The sequence below is a fragment of the Saccostrea echinata genome, unplaced genomic scaffold (assembly GCF_033153115.1).
Source record: "Saccostrea echinata isolate AGI-Se365-2 ecotype Australia unplaced genomic scaffold, CSIRO_AGI_Sech_v1 ptg000002l, whole genome shotgun sequence".
Classification (NCBI taxonomy): domain Eukaryota; kingdom Metazoa; phylum Mollusca; class Bivalvia; order Ostreida; family Ostreidae; genus Saccostrea; species Saccostrea echinata.
Genome location: NW_026889751.1, coordinates 19,699,138 through 19,715,117, shown reverse-complemented (window position 1 = coordinate 19,715,117; position 15,980 = coordinate 19,699,138). Strand labels below are relative to the sequence as shown.

Genomic DNA, 15,980 nt, shown 5'->3' with positions numbered 1-15,980 from the left:
TGAACCATGTATTATATGAACCTTATATAATATGAAATAGCCAGACACTGAAGCTTTTCTCAATATATATATATTTATATATATCATGCTTTTTCACATACTGTTCCCGCTATTCTGTACCAAGCCCCCCCCCCCCCCCCCCCCCCCCCCCATTTTGTACCACACATTCAATAATACATGAAAGTTTTTGTTTGTTTACAGGTCCAACTGTTGCTGATAACTTACTGCATTTATTAAGTGAATTTTTTGCCTTATTTAAATCTATGTATATATCAAACATATCACTGATGCCCCATCTTCTGCAGATGTGTACATGTTTTTGAATTTTTGTTCAAGCCAACAATCTTAACATTCCTCATTACTTAATTGCCAATCTTATAATTAACATCATAGCAATAGAATGAGGTATTGGACAGAAGTTTGGTTCTATCCAATACCAGGAATTTGTTGAACTCAGTCCACAGTCATACAAACTTATTGTGATAAGATTTATACGTTCCAACTTCAATATCTCGGAGTCTGGGATATCACAAATCTTTTGTGAGATCTTGCAGAGTTCAAAATATCAAGTTTTGACAGTAGACAACACATTCCTTTATTTAAAGAGGCTCTAAAAATACCTCATTCGTTAAATCATTTTGGAAGTAGGTTTAATAAACAGAGATTTTAATTTCTGTTATTGTCTACTTTTTTGCAAAATTTTGTGGTTTCAGTCAAATTATCAAAAAATGGACTGCAAAAATAATCACGTCTATAACTTTGATATTGCAGACTGATGGACAGCAAAAATTTTAAATGCTACCTTGAAGGATAAATTTGCCAAAAAAAAATTGTGAGCAAAAATTTAGCCTGTACAGATGTACGTTGAAGATATCTCTGCTTCTATACTTTTAGGAAGATACTGTAAGTTGTGTACCATCTATATGTGTTCTTTCGATTTAATTTTTTGTTTTGTATGCAATACTTAAAAGTACATGTAATTGAAAAATATTTAATTAAGGCATTTTGAATGTGTGTTATGACTACAATTAAACTTCAGTATTCAAACACAGATATCTTACATATCAAGGATATTTCAGAATAAGTCTACAACCCAAACTGTATTGCAAGGTTCAATTTAAGTATCTTGAAACCTTTGATATCTCGAAGTATGATGTCAGCCCTATTGAGTTTGGTTTATCCAGGTTTGACCGTCATTTAGTAAAGATTAAAAGAGTAATTGTAAAGTTTTATCTTTGATATCTTGAATCCTTAGATATCTCGTATGATATCAGTTATATATGTACTTAGTTTGAGATATCCGTGTTTGACTGTTATTCAGTATAATCATGGATACAGAAGTCTTTGAGTTTTAACTTTGATATCTTGAACGTCAGATATCTCCAAGTGTGATATCAGTCCTACTGAGTTTGAGATGTCTTTGTTTGACTGTTATTCTGTTTTAAAGCATAATCAGTGACACTAAGAGATAGTGCCAGTGTTAAGTTAAAACATGAAATATGTATAAAAGTCTAAATGATTTCAAAAATAAATAAATGAAATATGAATCTCCTTGCATTTTTTTTTTTTTTTGGTGTTGCAAAAGATTGCAGATTATATTGATTCCATGCCTCCATTAGCACTGGACAGTGAAACCTGGTGGGCTGCGTGTAGCTGCAATAATATAGTCCTCTCCCCTTTTGGGGGAGGAGGGGCTACAACTCCTTAGGATCTCCATAATGGTGCAAGTGCGGGAGTGATTCAATCCCGCACAGATTTCGGCTCAAATTATTAGTAAATGGCTATTTTATTAACATTTCTTACCTGAACTCCAAAAATGTAGTTATGCAAGACATTTATCGATCCACAAATATACAGAACACCCTATATATAGATTATTTTTCGTGTATGTGAACACCACAACTTGAATTTATCCGCTTGGTGCAGTGGTTAGAGTGTTTTGTTCTACAATCGTGAAGTAAGGAGTTGATCTTAATGTTGCAAGTTCAAATCCTACTGCGGGATGTAGAGACCTGTCCATAGGATAAGACTGTATCGACCGCGGACCTTTGTCGCAGTAGATGATGGCACAAAAATTATCCCTCACTCATGTAACTTAGCTATTAGACAGTGCCAAGTACAGGTCTAAATTTATAACTCTCCACAGACAATCACAGGCGTCCCATATGAGTAATAAAAAACTCTTGAGGGGACGTAATGCAAATAAAGAAACGGTATAACCTGACCCACCAAACAAAATTGCTTTGATATATCCAGAATTTTTAAAATATCTATTTCTTGGTGTCACTAGATATTTCGTATTAAAATGCTCTTTTGCTTTCAACTTGTTTTACAAATACTGTGTAACCAGAAGTCTCTAACGAGAATGTAATTCTACTGATATGTACTTACAATAAAAGAGGAAAGCGTCACCTGGACTTGAAACTTAGTAGCATGGCAACACGAGTATACAAGAATTGTGATCACCTGTGTACCAAGTTTTATTACATTTAGACCAAAAACGAAGGGCGAGAGGAAGAATTCCATCAAAATCCTATTTTTATAAAACAATTATGCAACACTCATCATCTAAATCTAAACCCACGGACAAAACTGTATCTCGTGTAGTCTATTAGTGTACCAAGAGGAATAGCGTTTTGGAAGAATTTCGCAGAAATTTCTATTTTAATAAAAGATTGAAAAAAAAAAAAAACAAACAAGCAAACATAACACCGCTGATCGAAATCAAAAAACAATATACTAGTACATAGAATCATTTATCTTGAGTAGCAATGCTTAATTATAATGAAATCAGACCAACACTACACGAGATTTAGAGTTTTGAAAGAATTTCACAAAAAAGTTCCATTTGTAGTAACCATGGAAACTCCCTTTGTCAAAATCAAAAACCCGTGAACAGAATTACATATCTTAATATAGTCTAATTGTGTACACAATCTTTTTGAATCAAGTCAAAGCTGTTGGAGGACTAGCGTTTTGAAGGCATTTTACAGAAAAGAATGATTGCACTTAGTGTACAAAACGTGGCCCCCGGTAAATTGCGCAAAAATAAAGTATAGAAAATAGTACCATGAGATGAATAATGCGATTCTTCTATGTCTAAATCGCAACTTTGCGAAATTACAGGAATTAAAAGTCCATAAAAATAAAGAACGAAGCTGTGTTTTGTAAGAGGGGTCACTGCAATTCACAAATCTCCTTTGATATTCAAAGTTATTCCGATTTTTAAAGCCGTAATACATGGTGAGCGTATTGTATTGGACAGAAGGTGTATAAATATTGGAAATTCATCATATTTAAAGGAGAATTTTGGGGAAGCCTGCGCTCGGGGTAAACTTTTTGAAAAAAAGGTACAAAACACCGACCGTTTCCTTCACTATTCACGGTTATTTACATGTCATTTACCTCGTTATGACCTGTTAAATATTCCAATTTATCACGTGATTTGTAGACACGGGTAACTTTGTGAATACTAAAAAAATCAATAAATCACGTCGCTTTAGCTCAGATTAGCAATTCAGACCGTTACATTTTCAATTGATCAACATCGAATTATTTTTTACTCCCCAGTATTTTTAGTAGTGCTAAATATTGCTAAAATATTCATTATTTTGTGAGTAAATTTAACAATTTTTGAAAATTTCCTTATCGGTATTTTTTTTTGTTGTTGTTGTAATTTTGCTTATTTTTCTCTGTAATTTTGCTTACTAGTATTTTTTATTTTTATTTTTCTCCCCACCCCTTCTTTTTGGTACATTTTCTACAATTTTGCTTTGTTTATTTATATCAATTATGTATTTACGTTGACCTTGATGTAGGGAGAGGGCTAAAATAGGCTGATCCTTCTTTTAAATTCCGTTTACTTTTCTAACAAAATATTCTTTAAATTAAAGCTTACAGCTATATTGGTTTCAAAAGAGTTCAATATATACTTTTCAAAGGAGTTCTTTAGGTATGTATGAAATTCCTCTTTTGGTCAAACCCAGGCCCGTAGGAAGAAATTTCAGTTTTTTGGTCACAGCCATACATTTTTAGTTGGGGGCACTATCAACTACCAAAAATTCCTTGACAAGCAAAAAAAAAAGGGGGGGGGGCATCAGACGTAATTATTGAGTGGGCACAAGTGTATGGTAGCTATGTTTTCTACAGTGTTCAAACATATCGGCAAAATTATGGAGGGGGGGGGGCTCCATGCACCCCGATTCCTACGGCCATGAAACCAATGATAATAGTGGCATCCGATGGATATTAATATTGTTAAGGTATTAGGTCCACATTTGAAGACAGAAAAAATAATGATGCTACCATTCATGAAAAATATTTGACTAATGAGGGTTATGGAATTTTAAATCGGGCAAAATGTAATGATATTTTAGTTTTAGTCCTTGGATTTAGGGGTTCGCTTGGGGGCTCAATGAGTTTCCAAGGCATAGTCTACATCTTAGCAATAGCATCATTCCTCAAAATGTTTTTGACTGTAAATGTATAGGTACAGGGGTAGAACTACGTATAGATTTTTTTTACACTGGAAAACTTACTGGGACAAAAAAAAGATGACATAACAAAACAAACAAACACACATACAATTAATAAAATTGTTTTAGTGATTAAATATCACTACAGCATCGCAAAAAAATGTTTTGTTTTGTTATTCTGTATATTTACGGAGAGTGAGAGAGTTTTGTATTATTTTAAAAATTCGATACGACTCTAATCTTTTTGAAAAATACAGAAGAAGTTGTTTTTCTTTTATATTATGTTTATTTTTTCATTAAAATAATGTGAAGTGTGTGTGTTTACATGTACAAGTAGACCTGGTTTATTTAGTGTTGATTTTCCATGTATACGCAACTTACGTTTCTTAAATTGCGATCGCAACTTACCCTGTTTAAAATAAAAAATATTTTCGAAACAAAAGTAATGTCATTCACCTGTTTCTTTTTTTAAGTAAGCTGCTAGATTTTGTTATTTACTATATGACTTCAAGGATCTACGATAACCTACCAATAATTGGGAAACAGTCTGGATTTAGGGAGGGACTCAGTACATGTACATCTTCAAGATCTCTTTCAAAAAAAAAAAAAAAAAAAAAAAAAAAAAAAAAAAATCTGGCTTAATCCTCGAGGAGTTTAAACATTACATGTTCTTTGTGTTTACTTTTGCGTATTTTTTTTTTATCATATGCTGAGTAGTTCCCAGAAGCCATTATATAACTGGCTAAATTTACATGTTTTCAATCGATCGATGATTTAATGCCCCGCCTACTCCGAATAGTAATGAGACACAATTAAAACCCAGCTCGGACAAGCGCAGCATTCCGGAATTAACACCCACTAGTGGGCATTTTTAATTACCTTTAATAAAACTAAAGCGCCGTTTTCAAAGTAAATTTTTGCAAATAATGTACCACACAGATAACAAAATATGGGTTAGGTGTAAAATAATTAACATTTGAGTTAATTAGATGATGTTAGAGGGGTCCGAAAAAGGGGCCACGGCAATATGCTTAAGTGGAAACATTCTTTCTATTTCTAGTAACCATTGCAATGCTGTACGTCGAAATAATAAAAGAATGATACTAGTTTATAAAGAAGTCTACTTGCATGTGTACCAAGTCTCATAAAAATTGCATGAATCAAAAGTATACATGTTGTAGTGTTTTGAAAAAAATTGTTAACAGACGAACAGACAAACATGTAGACGGGGGGACAAGGGCACCTTACATGTATAAGCTCTGACCAGAAGACTGAATACTGGATAGAAATAAATATGCTAGAGATTTAATAAGGTCACATTTAACATCTTAAGGTAGTCTGAAATCTGAATTTATCTTTCATTGAAAAGTGTCTATTATAAGCTGAGATTCATGTGCGTGCTGGTTACTTCCATCTTTTTTAAAGATGCTTTTATTTTTTTCTCAGCATCTTCCTGTCAGTCATCTTTCGTATGTTGTCTGTAAAGTGTTCAAATCTTCAAACACTAAGACAAACTTTCAAGAAAGTATCCCTAGGTGAATTCAAATTTATTCAAAAGAAGGACTCAGTCTACTTTAAAGTGGAGAAATAGTGAAAAATGGGGGTATTTTAAAAATCTCAAGAACCACTCTGCTAAGAAAGACAATTATTGTGCAACAGTTTCCTGATCTAATGCATATTTAAACTTTTTCATACAATCCCTATTGAATATATTGTTAATTACAAGAGTCCCAAGGACCTTGAATTGCTCTTCTGATGAATTGTACAACCTATCACTTCTATTTGAAGCCTCTTATTATTCTATATCTTTAGGTAAAGCCTTGAAATTCCAAAAGTAGGTCATCGTGACATACTTTTTGGTTGACACACTCTGAGGATCCAGGATACATCAACTGACAAAGTTTGATTCTAAGCCTATTTTTATTTGAAATATTTAAATACAACAATATAATTCCCAAAGCTCAGGTCATCATGACCTACTTTTCAGTTGATACACTCCAAGACCCAAGATATTTTAACTGAAAAAGTTTGATGATTCTAAGCCAATAAGTATCTGAAATATTTAAATATACCCATAAAATTCCAAAAGTAGTCACGGTGACCTACTTTTCAGTAAATACACTCCGAGGACCCAAAATACATTAACTGACAAAGTTTGATGATTCTAAGCCAATTTGTATCTGAAAAAATATTTAAATATAGCCATATACCAAAAGTAGGTCATGGTGACCAACCTTTCAGCTGACTAACTCCGAAGACCAAAGATACATCAACTGGCAAAGTTCGACGATTCTATGCCAATTAGCATTTGAAATATTTAAATAAAGCCATAAAATTCCAAAAGTAGGTCACAGTGACCTACTTTTTTAGTTGACACACTCCGAGGACCCAAGATGCATCAACTGACAAAGTTTGATGATACTATTCCAAATGGCATCTGAAATATTTAAATATAGCCATGAAATTCGAAAAGTAGGTCATGGTAACCCATTTTTGGTTGAAATATTTAGAGGTCTTAAGATGCATCAGCTGACAAGGTTTGATGATCATAGCCTTCAAAGTGTCCAAAATATGTCTCTAAAACAGTTTGAAAATGAATGCCTGCAAAATTTAAAAAGTAGGTCACTGTGACCTTCTTTTTAATAAATGTGTTTGAAGATCCCAAGATACATCATCCTACAAGGTTTGATGATTCTAAGCCTCTAGTATTTGAAATAATTGAGCTTAAATGTTTCGAAAATGATTAGCCATATCCCGGTGACCCACTTTTTTGCACACGTCAAGGCCCCATGATGCATAAACTGACAAGTTTTGATGATCATAGGCTTCAAAGTCTCCAAGATATGCATCAAAATCAAATTGAAAATGAATACATGCAAAATTCAAAAAAGTACCTAAGATGCATCAACTGAAAAGATTTGATGATCATAGTCCTTATAGTAAGCAATATATCAAAGCATATTTTTTGGTCAACTTTAAAGTGACCTTGAAACCACGCCCTTTGTCCCAGGGTAATGTCTTGAACAATTTTTTACTCTTCATATCCTCATCCGTGTACGTAAGTTTGGTGAAAATCTGCTTAGTGGTTCTTGAGAAATTTTTTTTAGTAACCATGTCAGAATCATGTGCATTATTTATTTATACATATCTCAGGTTAGAGAATGAACTAACTTGCCACAACTGTAATTAATTTTGTCGATATATTGATGAACTCGGAACACAATTGATTTTAGCTATATAAGAAGTTTTTAAATGACCACGTGACAGTCAAAACCATATGTACGAGTATCTTTTAATGTAGTTGCAGAACTGTAGCTCTCCGAAAAAAAATTGACAGACCGGAATCTGTAATTTTTTTTCGGAGAGCTACAGTTCTGCAGCTACTTTTAATGTATAATTTAGAAAACCTCAATTAAACGGGGAACTGCATCGATTTTCGTCTTTACAAAAATCACCAACTACAAAATGAATAAGTGATATAGAAATTTTCTTCTTAATAATGGTACACCATGAAAATATACGTACTAGAACTTAATACTGCAGTCATTCAAGGATCATGCATTTTTATTAAAAATACATTTTGGCTTATTCTGCTAATGTTTGAATTGTAACAAGAGACAAGACAACCCCCCCCCCCCAAATAAAAGAGGGAGAGAATACAATATTCTAATACTAATTACCATTTCCCCCCGTAATTCTTAATGAGGCATCCGTAGTTAGACACCGTAAAATAATAGAGTGATGGCATTTACAATAATGAACCTCAAAGAGAATTTCAAATGTACGTTTGCTAATTAAAAAGCATCTTGTCTACACCTTTCTATACTTAAGTTTAACTTACAAGTTTTATGTGTTTCTACCATTTCCATTTAAAAATTTCTCTTGATTGAGTGCCGCAGGGCCGTCATAGGAAAACAATTGTTCATGCAATTGAATAAAAGCGACTCGGTAAATCAACTGCATCATCGGAGCGATGGGATAGATATATAAATAGAAGCTTTGGTGACAACGTCTGGATGAATAAGATGGCCTGTCGATCAGAAACAGAAAATATGCACGACTAGCGTAAACAAGAAATACTGCCAACATCAGGAGATAGAATCTCCACGATCTCGATTCCTGCCCGATTCCTGGGAGAAAAAAGGGTAACCTAGTGAATGGAAACCTTTCAATTAGTTGGATTTACTTTTTTATATTGTGGTATTTTCCAAAAAATAAGACTCGATGCCTTTGAATTGTTTACAAAAATATGTACTTTATAAACTAGTGACGTTTGGAACACTTCTTATAAAACTACTAATGTTTGGAACACCTGCCTTTCGAGACATTTGAATAATGTCACAAAGAATTGATGTAACTTAAGAAAAGTTTACATCTTTGAAATTTTAATTTCCGTTTGACTTTAGAGGATGACGTCAGAAGGTCCTGGATGGAAGCGAATGGTGGTTCTGCTAGTTTTGGTGGTGGTGTATTTGTGTGTGGGAGCCGCTATCTTCAGTCATATCGAGGGCGATCCAGAAATAGAGAGACGCCTTCAGTTAGAAGCCTTCCTTAGAAACTTCATAGGTAATTACTATATATCCATTACTATATCTTGTAAACAGCTTGATATTTTTCATCCTTTTTTAAATATGTAGAATTCCTTTCAATTATCTGTAATAAGCCTATTATCTGTGGAATGACGCAATGTGAAAAACCATTGCCATGTAGAATTCCGCACCATTGTCCTTCAGAAGAATTTACTCCTAATGTGTAGCAGAAATAGGTTTCTTTTATTCCGCACAAAGTAAAATATTAAGGTAAAATCCGGGAGAACAATACTCTTAATAGGTGTATTCTTGCTAAAATTGTCTGGAATGCTTGTCCATCTAAAACAAGGTAGTTCAAGGATGATCGTACACTCACGTGTTCCGAGGCATAAGAATTAAGTTGCACGTGGAAGCTAATGAAAAATATGTAGAAACACGCACACAACTAATTTATTTTTATTCTGCGTTTTCATTGCTACAAGTTCGCGTCGATGCAAGTGTCTTTAAGGGGAGAAGAAATGTTCTTTGAAGTTTATTTCAATAGTAATCTTTCTTTAGATTTCATTTTAAAAAAATAAATTACGAGCCACCGATCTATATTCCACATATCGCCAACTCTTGTGTAAAAGCCCGTATTGTTTTGTAAAGGCTTATTTGTGATTTCGATCAAAGTTTTTTTTATCTTTTAGATATCCAGTATTATATTGCACAAATTTGAAAATAACTTATTTATTGTTAATAAATATGGGATATAATTGTTGCCATTGCAATGCCAGTATTCAATGGATATATATCTACATCAACTGAAACACATGCAGGCACCTCCTCCCTCCCCCTAACACTCAGCCCACCCCTCCCCCTTACACTCATCCCACCCGGTGACTGTTGAGCCTCCCCCTAACACTCAGCCCACCCCCACCCCCACCCCCCAACACTCAGCCCACCCTTACCCCAACACTCAGCCCACCCCTCCCCCTAACACTAAGCCCTTTTTTCATAAATTGTCTAAGACATAAAAAAATTCGACCCCCCCCTTTAAAAAAATCTAAATAAAAATGTACATATTCATAATGTTAATGCACCCAAACATTGTATATCAATCAATTTAAAAGTTCAAACGGGAGTGTTAATTGATTACTCATTAAGCTAGACATACTGGGTACAGGATAGCATTATGCTTTGAGCATGTTGAGGTAAAAAAAAAAATCATGCATAGCATCGCCTAGATAAAACTACAATATATTCTTGTTGTTAATTTACATCTTTTATTTATATATCTTCCATCTTGATATATTTGAAATGACCCTTTTTCCTCAAAGGTAACCATTCCTGTGTAAAACACGATGACCTAATCAACGTGCTAGGTCAAGTGGACCAAGAATTTACGTTCGCTTTAAACACTCTACGTAACACGACGGTATATACACAGTGGGATTTCATTGGAGCTTTTTCCTTTGTTGTTACCGTGGTAACGACCATAGGTAAATCATTTAATCATGTTAATGCTATATTGCTTTAATTTGATAAATTCGAAATACAGTAGAACTTCTCTTATCCCGATGTTGTGTATCCGGAATCTTGCCTATAACGATGTAAACCTTTAGTCCCTTTCAGTAAATTTAATTGTTTGAAATATCTAATCCGGAATGTTATCTAATCCAGCCAATTATGAAACAAGTGATGTTCGGATTAGACAAGTTTTACTGTATTTCATATGCAAAGATAAGAAAAGTGAATGGTATTTCTTAAATATACAATGTTTGAACGCTTATCATCCCACAAAACGAGAAACCTACGAATAAACAAAAATAAAACATAATTTAGCATGATAAATATTCAAAGCAAATGAGAGAGAGAGATAATTCCTGTACATTATGATAAGAGGAAGATGATTAATTGCATACAAAAAAAAATTAGCGTAACAAGTACACGACAATCTAGAAACCGTGTTACTCAGTACTAGTATAATACTGTCAAGTCTATTTACATCAACTTACAAACCCTACGAGAATCTTGCCAGCAGCTTAGTTACGTAGGGTGAAAGTTAATGTGTGCCAAGACAGACATGTGTCGCATGCCATAGCAAGATTTAGGATTATACAAAATCTGACGGACATCTGAAATGTTTGGTTCTACCTTAAATACTTAGTATTGGGGAACATATTCAAGTAAACTGAAAATTGTTAAAAAGGTCTTATTTAACAAGTATCACAGGAACTAAATATCCTGATCCTAAATGTAAGTCCTACATCTCGCAAAATACACATTTTTTTAAAGCAGGCTTAAGGTCAAGGTCATTAATTTCGGTATTTTTGTGGCATGTAAAATAGATTCTACACGTTAATATCAAAACATATCATATTACCATATCATGTTGCGGACTGTTTCAATCAAATCAGTTAAAAGAATAATCAAGTTTGATTTCGTATGGTCAGTAACTGGTAACACATACAGCAAGAGGCCTTTGTCACAACACAAGACAGACGGACGAACTCTACGATCAGAAACGTTTAAGTCAACCTTTGGCTAAGGCGAACAAATAAAGGGAAGGATCTTAGACTGTTGATTGACAATATACAGTGCCGTATATAGGGGCACAAAATTTTCAGGGGAATAACGATAAAAGAATCGTTTTAATCGTTTTTTCTCTGTCAAAATAGAAAGAATAGTAGGGCCAATAATACTCGGGTAAATGCTGTGGCCCATGGGCCTATTATAAAGGTATGGACTCTCGCACTTCAAATGAAAAAGTGCAAAATTAGTTTTTTCTAAGTCTAAATCTAATTCTGTACAAAGACATTTTGACGAGCAATACACATGCCAGTTATCATGACCTCGAAGTCAATCTCAGCTCAGCTTGTAGGTTTTTAGGTCAAAATGTATTTTAAAATTTGTTGTGACACGCCGTATACATGCCAAATATCAAATTCCTACATGTATCTTAAATGGCGTACATGATAAAAAGACGTGAGAAACGTCAACGACAGATGTTGAACAAAATTTTCCTGTATTTTGTACCTTTAAGGATATGGTAACTTGGCACCAAAAACGTACCCCGGTAAAGTGGCTCTGGTGGTTTACGCCCTCATCGGAATCCCCATCACCCTCATCATGCTTAACTACCTGGGACAGCTCCTGACACGCCTCTCAACTAGGGTCAACAAGTGCAAACTATGCTCGACAAAACCTTTGGTGAACAAACTGCTGAATATGGTTCTCATTGTTACCTTGGGGCTCACCATCTTGTTCATCCTGCCGGCCTCTGTGTTCAGTTACGTCGAGGACTGGACTGTTTTGGAAGCACTGTATTACTGCTTTGTGACTCTCAGTACTATAGGATTTGGGGACTATATAGCAGGTACGTTGCATTTGAATACTTAATTAACATACATGTACAGTCGAGTCACCTTCATCCGGCCCGATGCTTGGTTATTATGTTGCCGTCCAAATTGTTCGAATTAATCAAATGAAAATGAAATGTTAATAAAACTTTCGGATTACTGAAACATACTTAGTACATGGTATAGACACTGTGTATAAATAGTTTTCAAGAAATTTCGTTAAGAAGTTGAAGTGTTCCGGACCGGAACTGACTGTTCGGATTATTGGTACCAGGATTAACCAGGTTCCCCTGCACAAGGTATCAGGAAACATTTACAAGTACACTTATGTATAGCCCTCAATAGTGGGGCAGATATTGGCTTAAAGTTTTAAATTCATTTTTCAAATCGCATTAATTGTGTTTACATTTAATATATAGTTGTTTTCCTTTTAAAGTCATGAAAACCTAACCTAAAACCCAATGAAGCTCCATGTTCTATTCGAATTGTCAACAAAAACGTCATTTCTGGGAAAATAGATTGAACTTTTATAGACGAGTCTACAAACAATACACAATTATATTTTGATACTTCATGCACCATAAATAAACCACACAGATGTAAATTTTCATGCTTACCGAACTTAAGTTGTAAACACATCTAAGTGATTGAAGGTATCATGAAGGGAAAAAACCCAATGAAAATACAGTTGAACATCGATATCTCGAATACCACGTAAATAACCTATTGAGTTGTAAGTCCCAACCACTTGGTCTTAATATACTTTTACTCCAATGTGCTTTACCCGACCCATCAAGTTCAAGATGACGAGGTTTGACTGTACATACATATAAACAGGGTGAACATTGAGGTCCTCGGGTGTTCTATTTAAGTTCCAATAACAATGCAGGAGAAAATCAACGTCCTCTGTATCAATTCGTGATAAAAAAAAAAAAAAGAAGACATATATGATCATTTTTATTTACAGCTATTTCAGAAAATCGCATTGGACACCGTGGTACGGGCGACCTGTATAGGATAGTGACGTATATCTGGATCTTGTTCGGACTGGCTTACTTGTCCCTCTTAATTAATTATATCTCTAATGTTTTCATCAAAAAGGCCGAGGAAATGGAGCGACTTACAAAAGAAAAGCTGGAGGTAAAAATATCATTATTTATTATAAAGGGGCATATCCTGGAATTTTTTTTAATTTTGTTATCTCTGTAATATGTTTGCTACCGTATATACTCGCCTATAAGTCGGTCCGCCTATAAGTCGGTTGTATTTTTTGAGGTTATTTTAGAGGAATTGGCAATTGACCCGCTTATAAGTCGGTGCAACTTTTTGCCAGAATCAGTTGACAATTTCAAATGAACGCTCTAATGTTTTAACCCGGTTTCGATTAATATTTTTGGAAATGACACCGATATTTAATTTTAAATCATTAAGAAAAATACTAAATGCACACTTAAGATAAAAATAAAGCTATTAAAATGTGTAAATGCTTGTACTTTATGTATAATCTTAGAATACATAAATGATATAATATATCCAGACTTTGTTCAACGATAATCCTTGGAAATGTTTATATAATACTTCATTTCGCTGTCCAGAAAAATACTTATCATTTTATGACTCGCCTATAAGTCGGACATAGAGTTTTGGACCAAAATTTAACTCCCAAAAAAAAAACGACTTATAGGCGAGTATATACGGTATATACTTGTAGATGTATATCAGACAGCTAAGAACAATTTTAATGAAATTATACATTATTTGCATGATCGTGAAGGAAATATGAAGATTTTATTCAGCCAAGAAAAATTATATTCCCCAAGGGCTTTCTCCCTCTGTTCTTGGCTGTCAAATACTGACTAGTTGTAGCGTCAAATTGTTACTGGACGAATTGAATAACCAAAGAAACTTCATCTTAATATTTCATAGAGTTCCATCAAGTTTCCGTTGATTAACATGACGTCGAGGTCCAAATGTGATCCAAGATATAATCATAATGTTTGTACCTCCAAATGTTCTCTTTTAGTCTGAAAAACGTTTATTTCTATGTCTATGGATGCGTTGACAGTCACACGCTTGGAGATTTAGACCATAATGTCCTGGTTGCCTCTTCGACGGTTCTGTTGACCATATAGCAAAAGCACCCCAAATACAGTTGCAACCAGCTGTTGCGTTGATCCTGCTAGAAACATTGTAATAGCGCTTTTGCAATCATCATATCTTAAGCGAGGCATGACTACAACTCACCTTAAAATTTTATGGGTTTAGTTTGAGTGCTTTTTGTCTAGTAAAGTTTCCAGAGCGACCATGACCTTTAGTTCACGAGAAATCCTGCCAAACACAGTTTTAGTACTATTGGTCATTAGTTTGCAACGACTTGGTTTTTTTTTTTTGGGGGGGGGGGTGGGCTTGGGGTCTTGATGTTTAATTTAGGTCACAGATATCCCTAGTCAAAAGAAACTATGTATGAATAAATTTTTTTGTCCTATTTCAAAATAACGAGGAATACTCTCTCTTTTTCTCTCCTCTTCAGTATGAATGTCATAAACGTACGCGTATACACCGTTGATGCCAATCAACATTTAGTTGAAGCACCCGTGTTTCCAACAGTTAAAACCAAATTTCAATGGAATACCAAAAAAAAAAAAAAAAAAAAAAAAAAAAAAGGTTTGGCGTAATTATTGATTCAGGAAGAGGATTAACTGATATGTCTCGGCAAGAAATCTCAAGTTTACCATTTGTTTCCCAAGTCCTTATTTTATCAGATTACAATGCGAAATAAAATCAATCAAATATTTTCCTTATTTCTTCTTTATTTTCAGGCTGAAATTTCTAGATTACAACAAGAATTAGCAAAAACTGGAAAATCTGTGTGTAAGACAGCAGCAAACGTTAAATCCAGCGTGAAAGGCAAAATGTGGGAGGCGCCATCTGGCAACAACAACGGCATTGATCAAGAAAGCGGAAGTGTAACTCTGCTCCGTATAGCTCAGCTGGAGGAAACTTGATTATATTTATAGTGCAATCCGTCCTTTGTATTTGCGAGAGAGAGAGAGAGAGAGAGAATTGAAATGAATCTGTACTTTCAAGTTAGTATTATAAGTGTAGATAAATATGAAACAGTGATCAATAAATGTAAGTGTATGATGGCTAGAAGACCCACCTCTAATAGACTCCGCATCCTGTAACACACATCCTGTAACAATATCTATATAATCAACCCTGAATGATACCTCATTTTCATTACATTTATTCTATGATATATGGAATTTCTTCGAAGTCTTGCCTTTTGATATTTAATTAAAAAGATCCATTTTAGCGTATATTGGTCGTATACGATGCTAATAATGAGAGACTTTTTACATTCCACATGTATTTTACATTAAAAGTGTGTGGAAAGCTACGGCATTCAAAACACTATAACACGGACGGGGAGATATTGTGCTTGCATAGGGATAACACAAGGATTTTGAAATATAAATCACATTTGCAGACAAGGCAGGCAGTTAAAAATGTAAATATAATTAATTAAGTACTGAATTATTTTTTGAAAGATGTAGGCTCGCGCGTGTTGATCAATTTTGTTTGCACATACAGTTTTGAGACTACATCTAAAAAAAGAAGGGAAAAAGCTTATT

At 34.2% G+C, this 15,980-nt stretch overlaps 1 protein-coding gene across 3 annotated transcripts; it reads left to right on the top strand.

Annotated features, from left to right (window-relative positions):
• Positions 1-8,495: 8,495 nt before the first annotated feature.
• Positions 8,496-15,476, top strand: LOC133201146 (potassium channel subfamily K member 16-like). Of its 3 annotated transcripts, none has more exons than XM_061336940.1 (6): positions 8,504-8,620; positions 8,884-9,041; positions 10,324-10,485; positions 12,030-12,362; positions 13,313-13,485; positions 15,165-15,476. In XM_061336940.1, exons 2-6 carry the CDS (start codon positions 8,885-8,887, stop codon positions 15,348-15,350), a joined length of 1,011 nt encoding a protein of 336 aa, XP_061192924.1. In that variant the 5' UTR covers positions 8,504-8,620; position 8,884; the 3' UTR covers positions 15,351-15,476. The 3 variants fall into 3 exon arrangements, with proteins under 3 accessions (XP_061192930.1, XP_061192924.1, XP_061192917.1); XM_061336933.1 differs by having other exon boundaries at positions 8,504-8,726; XM_061336946.1 differs by lacking the exon at positions 10,324-10,485 and having other exon boundaries at positions 8,496-8,726.
• Positions 15,477-15,980: the final 504 nt, after the last annotated feature.

Bases quoted from the DNA above. Each gene is read 5' to 3' on its own strand.
- LOC133201146 (XM_061336933.1), top strand. The intron at 10,486-12,029 runs GTAAATCATTTA...TGTACCTTTAAG, and splicing joins TACCGTGGTAACGACCATAG to GATATGGTAACTTGGCACCA. The intron at 13,486-15,164 runs GTAAAAATATCA...CTTTATTTTCAG, and splicing joins TTACAAAAGAAAAGCTGGAG to GCTGAAATTTCTAGATTACA.